This window comes from Ochlerotatus camptorhynchus, unplaced genomic scaffold, assembly GCF_037179485.1.
Source record: "Ochlerotatus camptorhynchus isolate MF236.1 unplaced genomic scaffold, CSIRO-AGI_Acam_v1.1 ptg000323l, whole genome shotgun sequence".
Taxonomy (NCBI): domain Eukaryota; kingdom Metazoa; phylum Arthropoda; class Insecta; order Diptera; family Culicidae; genus Ochlerotatus; species Ochlerotatus camptorhynchus.
In genome coordinates, this window is record NW_027040811.1 from 2,216,610 (window position 1) to 2,230,330 (window position 13,721).

Genomic DNA, 13,721 nt, shown 5'->3' on the forward strand with positions numbered 1-13,721 from the left:
GACCTAGAGATCCGCGATTTTTTCTAACTCGCATATAATCATTAGCATAGAAGAAATACGACATCACCATATCGATTCTGCTACCGAGTGGCCAGAATAGGGCCTCTGGATATCCAGAATCACCGGGAAAATAGTCAATTCTTAAAAGTAGACCTGGAGATCCATGCTTTTTTAGAAAATGTGAAGAACCGTTAGTTGAGAATATATATATATATCTCAGTGACATATTGATTTGGCCCCGGTGGCCATTAAATGCCTTTCTGGATATCCGGATTCATCGGGAGATTGGTCAATTCTTAAAAGTAGTCCTAGAGCTGCACGATTTTTCTAATTTGCAAACAATCATGAGCATAGAGGAAATATATCATCACCATATCAATTCTGCAATCTAGTGGCCAGAATATGGTCCTCTGGATATCTGGATGGCTAAGGCTGTGAACCGTTTGCCGAGTTAAATTTAACTCGTGGTTAAAAATGATATTCGTTTCGTAAACGTTTCCTACCACTCGAACTTTAACGTGGAACAATATTATGATATTTTTTCTTCTACAACCTAGAGAAAATAGGGTTTATTGTTTCATTTCCGTAAAATCGCTGGTAGAAGGTCGTATTGAGCGTGCAGTATTGAGCGTGCAGTATTGACCAAGACTTTACCCAAATCCAATTGATTCCATTTGAGCGTGTAGAGAGAAACTGTCAATAAATATATTCATTCTGTTGTTGTTCTCACCGAAACCACATGTGATGTGATTATTATTATTGAAAGAATTCAATAGGTTATGTGTCCAGTTTTTACGCGATTAAATCGAAGTTTTTTTTTTTTTTTTTCTAACTTTTCGGCGGGTTTCGTTGTTCCGGGAGTAGTTTGCGAAAAGAAAACGTCGTACGAAATGGAGGAGGAATCGAAGAGTTTTCGAATCAAACCATTCGATTGAGTTGGTTTCAACAACTGGAGCTTCCGCATGCGAGCTTACCTCCAGCAGCTGGAAGTGTTACACTGCGTGGAGCGGAGTGCGGAAGAGGAAGAGTTTTGGAATACTCCTGATACGGCAACGGCGGAAGTGAGAGCGGCGAATAAGATCCTGGTTCAAGCGCGAGTGAGAAAAGACAACAAGTGTCGGTCTGTCCTAATTCAAGCGGTGGCGGACAGCCACCTTGAGTACGTCAAGGACAAAGTGTCACCGAAGGAAATCTGGGACGGTCTACATGATGTCTTCGAACGGAAGAGTATAACTAACAGGTTCTTGCTGAAACGGCAGCTGCTCGCAATGCGATACAACGAGAGTGAGAAGCTGCAGAATCATTTTTTACGGTTCGACCAGCTTGTGCGAGAGATAAAAGGTGCTGGTGGTCGTATGGATGAAGAAGACGTTATATGCCATCTGATGTTAACGATGCCAGATTCGTTCGATGCTGTCACCACAGCAATGGAAGCAATTTCGGAAAAGCTGACAATGGATTTGGTGCGACGAAAGTACCTCGACGTTGAGGCTAAACGCAGAGGGCAGCGGCAAGAAGCTGAAACGGAGGAAGCGGCTTTCGTGGGAAAATTCAAAGGCAAGCTGAAATGCTTTGGCTGCGGGGAGCTCGGGCATAAACGTGCTCAATGTCCAAAGTCCAGCGAGAAGAAGAATAGTGCGTCGAAACCAGTGAAGAAAAGTGAAACGCAAAAAGCAAATGTGGGAGTAAAAACGGTGTCGTTCGTGGCCGCTGAAACCCACCCCGAGATGGCGGCGATTAGTAAAATGACTGACGTGCGGTGGTTTTTGGACAGTGGGGCATCGGATCATATGTCCAACGACAGATCACTGTTTTCGGTTTTGGAAAAGTTGGATCGTCCGGTTGAAATTCTAACTGCCAAGAGTGGTGTGAGCTTGGTTGCAAGCTACAAAGGTCGTGTTATCGCTAGTGCTTTGGTGGATGGTAAAAAGATTCAGATTACCATGGAAGACGTGCTGTTCATTCCGGAACTGTCACTGAACTTGCTTTCGTTGCGACGTCTAGAAAATTCCGGGAAAAGAGTTGTATTTTTCGGCGGAAAAGTGAGTGTCGAGGACGAAGAGGGAGTTGTGGCTACCGGACGACAACTAGGCCGTCTGTACTGTATGGACTTTGTTTGTGACAAATTGAAGCCTGACGAAAAAGCGCTAGTGAGTGGTCGAGTGTGCAAAAGTTTGAAAATGTGGCATTATCGATTTGGCCACCTTGGCAATGAGAATCTCATGAAACTTGTGCGGAACGAGATGGTCGAGGGCATGCGGGTGGAAATCGGGCGCGCTAATACCGAAAAGTTCTTGTGTGAACCGTGCATTAACGCAAAGCAGACGCGGGAACCGTTCGAGTCGCGGGTGGAAAAGCGTGCTAGCAGGCCTCTCGAGATTGTGCACAGTGACGTTTGTGGCCCCATCTCCCCTCTCTCCTGGGATGGCCACGAGTATTTTGTTACGTTTACGGACGATTTTACGCATATGACGGTAGTTTACCTCATGAAGCGTAAGTATGAAGTGCTTGAACGGCTGATGGAGTACGAGGCGATGGTAACCGCCCATTTCGGGACAAAGATCGCGCGTCTCCGAAGTGACAACGGCGGCGAATATACCGGAAAATCCGTGAAGAACTTCTGTAGGCAGAAAGGCATAAGGCTGGAGAAAACGGTGCCATATACGCCAGAGCAGAACGGGGTTAGCGAGAGGCTGAATCGAACAGCTATTGAAAAAGTGCGTGCAATGCTCGAAGCCAGTGAACTTCCGAAGGAAATGTGGGGTGAAGCGTTGTACTCAGCTATATATCTGCTGAATCGAAGCCCGACTGTCGCGGTGGAAGGTAATATCACGCCATATGAAGCGTGGTACAACAAACGACCGAACGTATCGAATCTTCGCGTGTTCGGAAGCGAGTGTTTCGTACATGTTCCAAAAGCATTGCGGAAGAAACTTGATGCGAAAAGCCAAAAGGCAGTTTTTGTGGGCTATGCGCCGAACGGTTTTCGTTGCTGGAACGGTGAAAAAGTGATTGTGGCTAGAGACGTCGTCTTCAATGAGTCACGATTCGGGAAGCTCACTGCAGTTAATGAAGAAAACCGGGTTGATGAAGTGATTATCATGGAACAGCCGGATAAATCGGAGCGTGATGGTGTTCAAGAAGACGATTCAGAGGCTGGAAATAGTAATCCTCCAAGTGAAGAAGGTTGGGAGTCGGCAGCCGACTCGGCAGAAGAAGCGGTCGGAGGTGCGGATTCGGATCTGGAGGAGACCCCAGAGGAAAACAGTAACGTGAGAAAAAGTGGAAGAGTGAATCATCCACCCAAGTGGTTGAGTGATTATGATGTGGATAACTCGGATATAACGGCGTTTGCGCTCAGTGCGGATGAATTTGTTGAAGACATTCCGTCGGATGTGAAAGTGTTGAAGACTAGAAGCGATTGGCCTATGTGGAAAAAGGCCATCGATGAAGAACTTGCATCTCTGGACAAAAACGATACGTGGACCCTTGTTGAACTGCCAGAAGGTCGAAAAGTGGTGGACAATAAGTGGGTTTTCAAGATTAAACGGAACAGTGATGGTGAAGTGGAGCGTTACAAAGCCAGACTTGTGGCGCGCGGTTTCTCGCAACGGCGAGGCTTCGACTATTCGGACACTTACTCTCCGGTAGTGAAAATATCTACGTTGCGTGTTTTGTTGGCATTGGCCAACCAGGAAGATTGGGATGTGCACCAATTAGATGTCAAATGCGCATTTCTGAACGGCGTGTTGGACGAAGAGGTGTATATGCGCCAGCCGTCTGGTTTTGAGCGGGGAGGTACACTGGTGTGCAGATTAAACAAGGCGATCTACGGGTTGAAGCAAGCTTCGAGGAAGTGGAACTTGCGTTTCCACCAGTTTATGATCCGGCTGCAGTTCAAACAAAGCGAGTACGATTCATGCCTGTACAGTTGGTCGAAGGGCGGTGTGGTGTTGTACGTAGTCATCTACGTAGACGATATACTTGTCCTCGGGAACTCGGTGGATATAATATGTATGCTGAAGGCGAAGCTGTGCGGTGAGTTTGAAACTAGGGATCTTCAGGAAGTAAAGTCGTTTCTTGGCTTGAATATACATCGCGATCGCAAAGCAGGAGTGTTGACTGTAGACCAGCGCGTTTACGTAAGTAAAATTCTGGAGCGCTTTGGGATGAGCTGCTGTAAACCGTCTGCTATACCAATTGAGCCTGGCCTGAAGCTAGAGAAGAAGAAGGATACGAAGGAGATGACGTCCAAGCCGTACAGGGAGCTTATCGGTTGCCTAATGTACCTCATGGTGACATCGAGGCCGGACATCTGTGCGGCAGTAAACTATTTTGCTGCATTCCAGTGCTGTGCTACGGAGGAGCATTGGGTGCACCTCAAGCGAGTGTTACGCTATCTTCAAGGTACGACCGATTACAAGCTCGTGTACCGTCGACAGGTATCACCAACCATTCTCGAAGCGTACGCGGATGCTGATTGGGGTAATGACCCGAATGATCGGCGTTCGGTTTCCGGGTTCGTTATCAAGCTGTGTGGATCTGTGGTTGCGTGGACAACCAAGAAGCAGTCTTCGGTCGCGCTTTCAACCACGGAGGCGGAACTGATGGCCCTTTGCCTGACCAGTTGCGAGCTGGCTTGGATGGCGAAATTACTCAGCTCTATTGGATGTGCTATGAACGAACCAATCAACATCTTTGAAGACAATCAACCTTGTATTGCTATAATCGTCGAACCAGGGAAGCAGAAAAGGTTGAAACATGTGGATATCCAGCATTTCTTCGTTCGTGAGTTGGTTGAGGATGGTAAGCTGCGTATTGTGTACTTGCCGACTGAACAGCAAATTGCCGATATCATGACCAAAGGTCTAGCTGCTCCGCGATTCCGAATGCTTCGCGATTTGCTGGGGATAATCAATTGAGGGGGAATATTGAGCGTGCAGTATTGACCAAGACTTTACCCAAATCCAATTGATTCCATTTGAGCGTGTAGAGAGAAACTGTCAATAAATATATTCATTCTGTTGTTGTTCTCACCGAAACCACATGTGATGTGATTATTATTATTGAAAGAATTCAATAGGTCGTTCCAAAACTGCTCCACAATATGATTAATTTCGACAGAGATTCCCGACGGCGGAGGTTCCAGATGATTGCAGTGGTGATATCAGTTGCTATCAATGAAGCTTGCAGACGATTTCGACGGAGGATTCCAAATGATTTTAGATGAGATGATGAAGATGAGACGCGATTTTAGACTATTTCGACCATGATTCCATACCATTTCGACGGAGTTGGCTTGGATTCCCGAAGGCGGAGGTTCCAGACGATTTCAGTGATGATTTCGGATGCTGCCAATGAAGGTTCCAGACGATTTTAACAGAGATTCTGCACGAGTTTGATGATGTTTACTGACGTTAGCGATGGAGAAGGTTCCAGAGTAGGTGATTTCATCGGAGTTCATGCTGAGTTTCCCGACGGCGGAGGTTCCAGACGATTTCAGTGGTGATTTCAGATGCTGCCAATGAAGGTTCCAGAGGATTTTAATAGAGATTTCACCCGATTTTGACGGCTTTTGTTGAAGGTTGCGACGGAGTTTGCTAACATTCCCGGTGGATTCCCGACCAGGCGATTTCGGTGAATGTTTCAGATGCTACCGATTCAGACAGGAAATTACAATTGATTTTTTAAAAAAGTTCCATCCGATTTTGACGGAGTTTGCTGATGTTCTCAACGGAAACGGTTCAGGACGATTTCGATAGAGATGTCAGTTGCTGCCAATGAAGCTCCCTAACGATCGCGATGGAGGAGATTCTAGATGATATTTACAGAGATTCCATACGATTTCGACGGAGTTTGCTAACGTTTACGATGGAGGAGGTTCCAAACGATTTCGACGGAAGAGATTCTATGTGATTTCAGCATAGTTGCATGACTATTTCGACGGAGTCTACTGACGTTCACAATGGAGGAGGCTCCAGATGATTTCAGTGGAGATTTCAGATGCTGCCAACGACGGTTCCAGGCGATTTCGACGGAGGATATTTCAGACAATTTCAACAGAGATTCCATACGATATCGACGGAGTTCGCTGAGTTTCCCGGTGGAGGAGGTTCCAGATGATTTCGCTGGTGATTTCAGATGCTACCAATGAAGCTTCCAGCCGATTTGAGGGAGGAAATTATATGAGATGAGATTTCAAACGATTTCGACATTGATTCCATACGATTTCGACGGGATTTGCTGATGTTTCCGATGTAGGATGTTCCAGACGATTTCGATGGTGATTTCAGTTGCTGCCAATGAAGGTTCCAGACAATTTTACATGATTTCGACGGAGTTTGCTAACGTTTGCGATGGAGCAGGTTCCAGATTTCGGATGATTTCATCGGAGTTCATGCTGAGTTTCCCGACGGCGGAGGTTCCAGACGATTTCAGTGGAGATTTCAGATGCTGCCAATGAAGGTTCCAGAGGATTTTAATAGAGATTTCACCCGATTTTGACGGTTTTTGTTGAAGATTTCGAAGGAGCTGACATTCCCGATGGATTCCCTGCCGATATCGGTGAATGTTTCAGATGCTACCGACGAAGTTTCCAGCCGATTCAGACAGAGGAGATTACAAATGATTTTAAAAGAAGTTCCATTCGATTTTGACGGAGTTTGCTGATGTTCTCGACGGAAACGGTTCAGGACGATTTTGATGGAGATGTCAGATGCTGCCAATGAAGCTTCCTAACGATTTCGACGGAGGAGATTCTAAATGATTTTTACAGAGATTCCATACGATTTCGACGGAGTTTGCTAACGTTTACGATGGAGGAGGTTCCAAACGATTTCGACGGAAGAGATTCTATGTGATTTCAGCATAGTTGCATGACTATTTCGACGGAGTCTGCTGACGTTCACAATGGACGAGGCTCCAGACGAATTCAGTCGAGATTTCAGATGCTGTCAACGACGGTTCCAGGCGATTTCGACGGAGGATATTTCAGACAAGTGATTTCGGATGCTGCCAATGAAGGTTCCAGACGATTTGATACGCGATTTTGAGGGTGTTTGCTGACGATTTCGATGGAGTTTCAGACGTTCCCGACTAGGATTCCGGCAGTTCCTGAATAATGCACCAGACTTTCCCGACAGAGACACCAGATGTTTCCGACGACAAATCCTGAAGGTTTCTACGGTGGGGATTCCAGACATACCCAATGGTCACTCTAAACGTTTCCGGACATTCCATACGAAGATTCCATCTGTCTCGAATCTAAGTCGGACACGTCTGGAATCCAAGATGGGAACGTTTAGAATATCCTTCGGGAGCGTCTGGAACCTTCGGTATCCTGGTTTAGAAGCTCTGGTATCAGTGCACGGAACCTAACCTAAATCTCCTCGTCTTCTTTTTCTATGCCTAAATTTTGACAGTTCTGCCGGGTGTCCCTCATGGGAGTCAACAATGAAAGATATGTTTGGAACAATTATCCGATGCCATTTTGGGATCTGTTGTGGCAAATTAAAGTTCAAAATGGATGGTTTCATCCAAACTTCAACTGGATTCAACAGCATTTACCGAAAATCGTAATCTAATGTCACTGTTCAATTCAAAAAAGAATAATTCAAGTCCAAAATTGTGGCAAACTATCATAAAGTATACCTGGGGAGAAAACCCAACAAATATTGGAAACAGAATAAGAGATTATTGAGGCAAAAATATGCTTTTCCAGCTAAACAATTGTTTATTGGGAAGGCAGGCCATATAATAGTCCTCTTCAATGCACGACCAATGTAGAGAGTGCCAGGCGAGTTCTAGAGGAAACGTTAATTAAAGCATTTTTCATTTAACATATTGTCAATTTCCATCGGTAAGTGTCTTATTTTACAATATTCTACAGATCTGAACTAATTGGAATCTAAACTAACCACACGCAAGAAATCCGGAAGATCATAACCACTAAGGCACTATTATAATTTTTCATTTTTCTCAACAAAAATATTTCTGAACACTAGCAGGATCCTTGCAAAAATGATACAGAATTAAATTTTTCAACTGTAGATCAAGCTTTGGAGCATCTTAGATGAATTAATCTATCAGGAAAAATGAAAAAGTGTTCCGTTTCCTACGTCTCCCGACAAAAATGTCTGCTCACATCACTATTTTTGGCGTTCTCCTATTCACCACCAGAGGTTGAATCGATCGCTAGTTTCTATTGAAAAAGCGTATAGTGAACCATGTATTTTAGTTTTTCAAATTTAGGATGAAGCTGGAGGAGCTAGTGGATATATCCGCAGTGGAACCACGTTCGCGAGCTTAGTACTTAGTAGTTATGTTGATGTTATTTATTCAAACCCTTTCCCTTCAAAACACAACAAAAACAAGCAGCCACCCTGTTCTTATAGTAGCGACACGTTTTCCCGTTTGATGGTTGATGGTTTTTCCACATTTGAAGCTCACATGTACGCCAAAACTAACCTCTTCTCAATGTCTTCCATCCCATTTTTGCCTTCGTTCTTACCTAAAGCAGGTTCCCGTCGTGGATCCCGCGGTAGCAGCAACGCCTCGGCCACCTCGACCCGCTCGAACCGCTCGCAGCACGCCAAGGACAACGGAACGGCGGCCGCCCATCAGCAGAACGAAAGCGTCACCGTCGAAATTACCGAGGTTCGATCCTAAGCTAGAACCGAAAAAAAAATAAACGAATACCGGCAACAACAACAAATGAAATTTCATCGCGACTCGTTAGGGACCATTTACCGAACTAAATTCTAGCTGAAAAAGGAAAAAAAAGAAAATGAGTTTCATAAGTAGACAAGAAAATGAACTAATAACTACTTCTTAGCCACCTCGCCACCCAGAAGGAGGAGGAAAACTAAAGTGATCTTTTCTAAACTAATAAAAACCAAAATTACAAACCGTTGCTTACAACAAGAGAACAACACTCGAAACTCGAAGGAACAACGCAAGCAATTATCAATAACCTTTAGGATGAGACCGGACAATTTAGAGAATCCGACCTAGCTATTTCTACACAGAGCGAGCTCTTTTCCAGAACAATAGAGAAGCATCTTCCAGAGCCATTCCGAGATCGAGAAAGCTTTCCCTTATACCTACGATGTAAACGTCAAAATAATGAAAACAAAAAAATCTTTTAAAGTCAAGGTAGGCGCCGACGCGACGCGAAGAATCATCGTCATATCCCCGTAGAAGAGAATGACAGGTTTATTCCAGTTCGGCGGACAGTTGAATAAGAAGAAGAAGAATGTAGTTGTAGAACGATGTTAGATGAATCTTTGACATTAAAACAAAAACGTAGAAAAGCATATGGAAACCATGAATAATTCAGTTTCACTTTGAGTAAAACTTCGAGCATCTCAGCAGAAGAGGAGTAGCCAGAGTATAAATAATTAGCTGTCAATTTTTTTCCAGAGAGAGTCAAAACCGTAGCGTCATCTTTAAATCAATACTAAAGTAGAAAGAAAGAGCATTTCCAGATCTATGTGTAAGTGAAACGATAGAGGAAAAACTTGGTTCGCCAATAGTGACGTTTAATTTTTCAAACGACGTAGAGATCATCTATTTTGTATGGTTTGTTTAGCGAACAAAAACATATTTAAACGCGCATAATTAAATGACAATCTATTGAGATAAACAAAAACCACAGTGAATATGATAACAAAGGAAAATATCCACACAAAAAAGCAGTAACGAACGAAGCGAAAGCAGGATGGAATGATTAAACAACACCTATCCGTTCGATTTTTGACTTAGTAATTGTAGCAGCAGCAGCAACAACTTTGACTTCTGATCCAAAATAGTGAATCAAAATTTTGAATAATAAACAATAAACATCAAACATAGTATAAACAGTATGACACGCGATAGATGCGGAAGAAGAAAGAAAGATGGCAGCACCGCCGTAATGCCCCTGAAAGATTCAAAAGCGAAGGAAAATGCTAGAATATACTAAAGAGATAAATAGCACCACGATTTTACTTCTATTCATACAGCATCTATGCGATAAGAATGTAGGCGATAACGGAAAAAAAAATATATAAGAAAAATTGTAAAAAATATTAATGAAAATATGACTGCTTTACACCTAGTATCAGAAACAAATATATTAGAAAGCGTAGAGTGTAATTGATCTTAAGGGAAAAAAATAAGCACAGTTTTAAGATTCAACACCTTCTATTTAGGAGCAGATTTTGATAAAACTAGCAAATGTATCGTAGGAGAACTTTTAATTTGCCGCTGTCTTTAACTGGGCTTTTATTTCCATTTACGTATAAAGGATTGAAAAATACAAAAAACTTACTCTATCTGCAGTGAGGAGCGCATGTGATATTATAAAAAAAAAAAAACAAATCTACTTCTAGCCTAACATTAAATCAACCAAAAAATACTATTCAATAAGACAAAAAAACGATCCAAATCGAACCAAAAAAAGGTAAACAAAGAACCGTCAAGCGCAGGAGGCGGACCCTCGCATCAACCGAAGCGCCATCTCTGGAATGTTTCTGCTAAAATAGGGGAAGATTTTTGGAGAAATATTCCGAACTTTGCTGTCTTTGTGTCAGTTTGGTCCGTCTTCGTCCGCGCATAATAGAGGCGAAGACGCACAGATTCACAGTTTCACACACACACACATACGCACTCACCCATCTCGTTGATTATAGGCGCACATCGCAACTGTCACAATTGAATAAACAAACAAGGGAAACATAGCGTTAAAAGCGAACGAATATAAAAGCACAAGCGTTCCCGAGTCCGTTCCGGGAGCTCGAGATGCAGTGTTGAACCTCCCCTAACCCAGCTTCAGTTCTTACCAAAAGTGTAGATTTTCTCTTTTTTCCAACAACTAATCGACCAAATGAGACACGAACAGAAAGAAATGCTTTAATCGATATACCTAAGATACTAGTTGAAGATTTAACGAAATGATACCATAAATAATTGCAGACCTAACAAGCTTGGAACAACCTAAACAAACAGAGTAGAGTATCCTATAAAAATGCGAGAAAATTTACAATTATAAGAACCAAGATTGATTTTCAACATTCTCACTAAATGGACAGAGCACGCCAGAAAGAAATAATTTGTTTGCAGCCTCTTTCGTATCGCCATTTAGATGTTGACATACCCCTTTTTAGAAGATGAAAAAACCAACCTCTTTAACCAGTTCTTATTTCCAACAACTAATACGTTATCACAAAATATATTAAAACAAAACAAAATAAATATATCCCTAGTAGTAGCCCGTAGGAAACAGTCAAACTTAAGGAAAAACGAATCGCGTTTAGAGAGCGAACAGAATAGCTTGAGATATCAAAAGTAAAATTAACGAATGAAGCAGAGAAAACTCAATTGATGCACCCGAGTTGAAAACGTTAAAATTTTGAAATTTGGGGAAGAATTTCAAAATTATCACGTTTTGCTCTTAAATTTTCGTAGAAGTAGTGTGATAGCGTTTGAAAATTATTAAACAAAAAAAAAACATTATAAGATACAATTCAACCATAGTTCGTATATTCATCGATAGATTGACTCTCACACATAAACACATCAACACGTCAACTCATAAGTCTCACTATCAAAACAGACACACACTCACACACATAGACGGATTCGTTTACACGATTGAAATTATTGAAAAGAAAAATTGATTACAGTGTAGGGAAAAAAAAATAGCATGCGACGAAGTGGTAGTAAATGTACACACACAAAAAAAACACACAAACAAATGTGAACGCGAAAAGCTCTTATTTACTACTTACGACTACTTAGTACCCACTACTATAAAAACAAAGGCAAAGAATTATCGCAAGAAAAAAGGCGCTATCAAACTATTTTCTATGATTATTGAAAAAAAAAAAGCTAACAAACAAACAAACGTGAATTTAAGATCTTAAGACTATTGTTGTTCTCTACTTCTATTTATTAAGAGGAAAAAAAATGATAAAAAGACAAAAAACAAAGCAAGCTACACATTCTTCTACTCTCTGAGGTTTATTTTCTATGAATAACACTAATCCACATGCGACACATACCGATACACACACACACACACCACACTGACTCACAGATACACATGAAGAGACAGAAGAAGAAGAAGAAAATTAATGCAGAAAAAATGTACTACTTCAAAATTGTATTGCGTAGCGGAAAAATGGTAATATGAAGAAAAATGAATGAAACTATATTCATAAAAGTATGAATTAAACCAAAAAAAACAACAGAATACAATATATACTAGCTAAGATGTATCACTTTACAGAACTTAAAACTTTTATTAAAAACATATTTACTTTACATAAACTAAACAAAACACACAACAAAAAACCGCGAAAGTGGAGTTGTCATTTGTGCCGAAATCTTCTCAGTACTTTAATCACCGACGAACCGACGTGACAGCTCATATAAGCTACTTTCAAGTTCGTGCCCAAGACGCCATATTTAAAATACGTTGGTTTGCGTCTCACCTCGTTTGACAGATCTGATCGTCCGTTTGAAAGTTCGAATTGTGGACAAACGAAATGCTCCTGTGGCATGTCGGTTCGTCGGTGCTTTAAAGGCCATTGTTGCTCGCAGTCCTTCGGATCGAGCATAGAAAACTATTTTACAAAGTATGCTCTCGGCGATACTCAAACTAAAATTTTAATACAACAAACATTAATCACAGATGCACTTATCATTAATAACAAACAACTTACATTAAGTTTTCCTCAATATAACTACTACCAGTCTCACTGCCAACACTCCTATACTCGGTTTTGAGGACCTATGTTGAAAACATTAATTTATTACATTTACTGACTATCGAAATACAAACAAACTCACGGTAAGTAGCACAAAATATCATGAACGAGCAAACCTAATATCGACCAACAATCAGCTGACGAAATCTACAAAAACACCAAATATAACTTTCACAATATTTACAATAAACTATTGCACATACAAAATTGACTTCACACTTATTTTGCTAATTAACTACAAGTGGACAGACAAATTCACTTCACTAAATTAAAAGATGAGAATTTCACCATCTCGTTTCGATCTTCAGTGTCAACAATAACAAATTGCGATGGCTGATCCCACTGCGCGATCAGCTGCATGCGCATGTATGTGTGCCATTCATTTTGGTCATCTTCATCAGCCGTCGAGAACTGTCAGTGGACGGGGCGTTCACGGTATTCGCCCATTCGCAACTGGGTGTTCACTTTCACCGACCGCAACCCTTTCGCAACCGGGTGCTCGTTTTTACCAACGGTAACAGCCATCGTTCGGACATTTTGAGCCGTTTGTCTGTGATTTGGGTGGTTTTCCAGGAAACGTCCCGAAAATCCTGTGAAGGAAAGCGAATATCGGGAAACAAATTCCGTCCGATTGTAGCCAAGGAATTTGTTTTCCTAGTGGGGTAAAATTTGGGTGGAAAAGTGCATTCAACTTCAAGTGGTGTGCTTTTTCCGGGAAAGTGGCATTTCCACCCAAAGAGAATATGCACGTGAGTGTATATGTGCGCGCAAGGAAATGCAATCTTGCGCCTATGTTTTCCCGGGAATTTCCCAAGAAAGTATACCATATTTTTATACCAGGACATTCTGCAGACTATGCACAACATGATGGTATACATAAACATATGATTTTCGAAAATTTGTAGCATGGTTTTTCAATTTCCAAACCATGCGCCAACATTCTCGCTGTAAATTCGTCACGGACATAGTAAA

The 13,721-nt window shown here is 41.8% G+C and overlaps 1 protein-coding gene across 5 annotated transcripts in view; it reads left to right on the forward strand.

Moving 5' to 3' along the window:
• jus (julius seizure) overlaps window positions 1-8,786 on the forward strand; it is a 452,703-nt gene extending 443,917 nt beyond the window's left edge. For 3 of the 5 annotated variants that reach the window (XM_065229845.1, XM_065229844.1, XM_065229847.1), the window contains exon 7: window positions 8,516-8,786. In XM_065229845.1, coding sequence (XP_065085917.1) covers window positions 8,516-8,667 — 152 coding nt within the window. In that variant the 3' untranslated portion in view covers window positions 8,668-8,786. The remainder of the gene's footprint in view (window positions 1-8,515) is intronic. The other 2 variants (XM_065229846.1, XM_065229848.1) reach the window with 1 other exon arrangement.
• The last annotated feature ends 4,935 nt before the right edge of the window (window positions 8,787-13,721 follow it).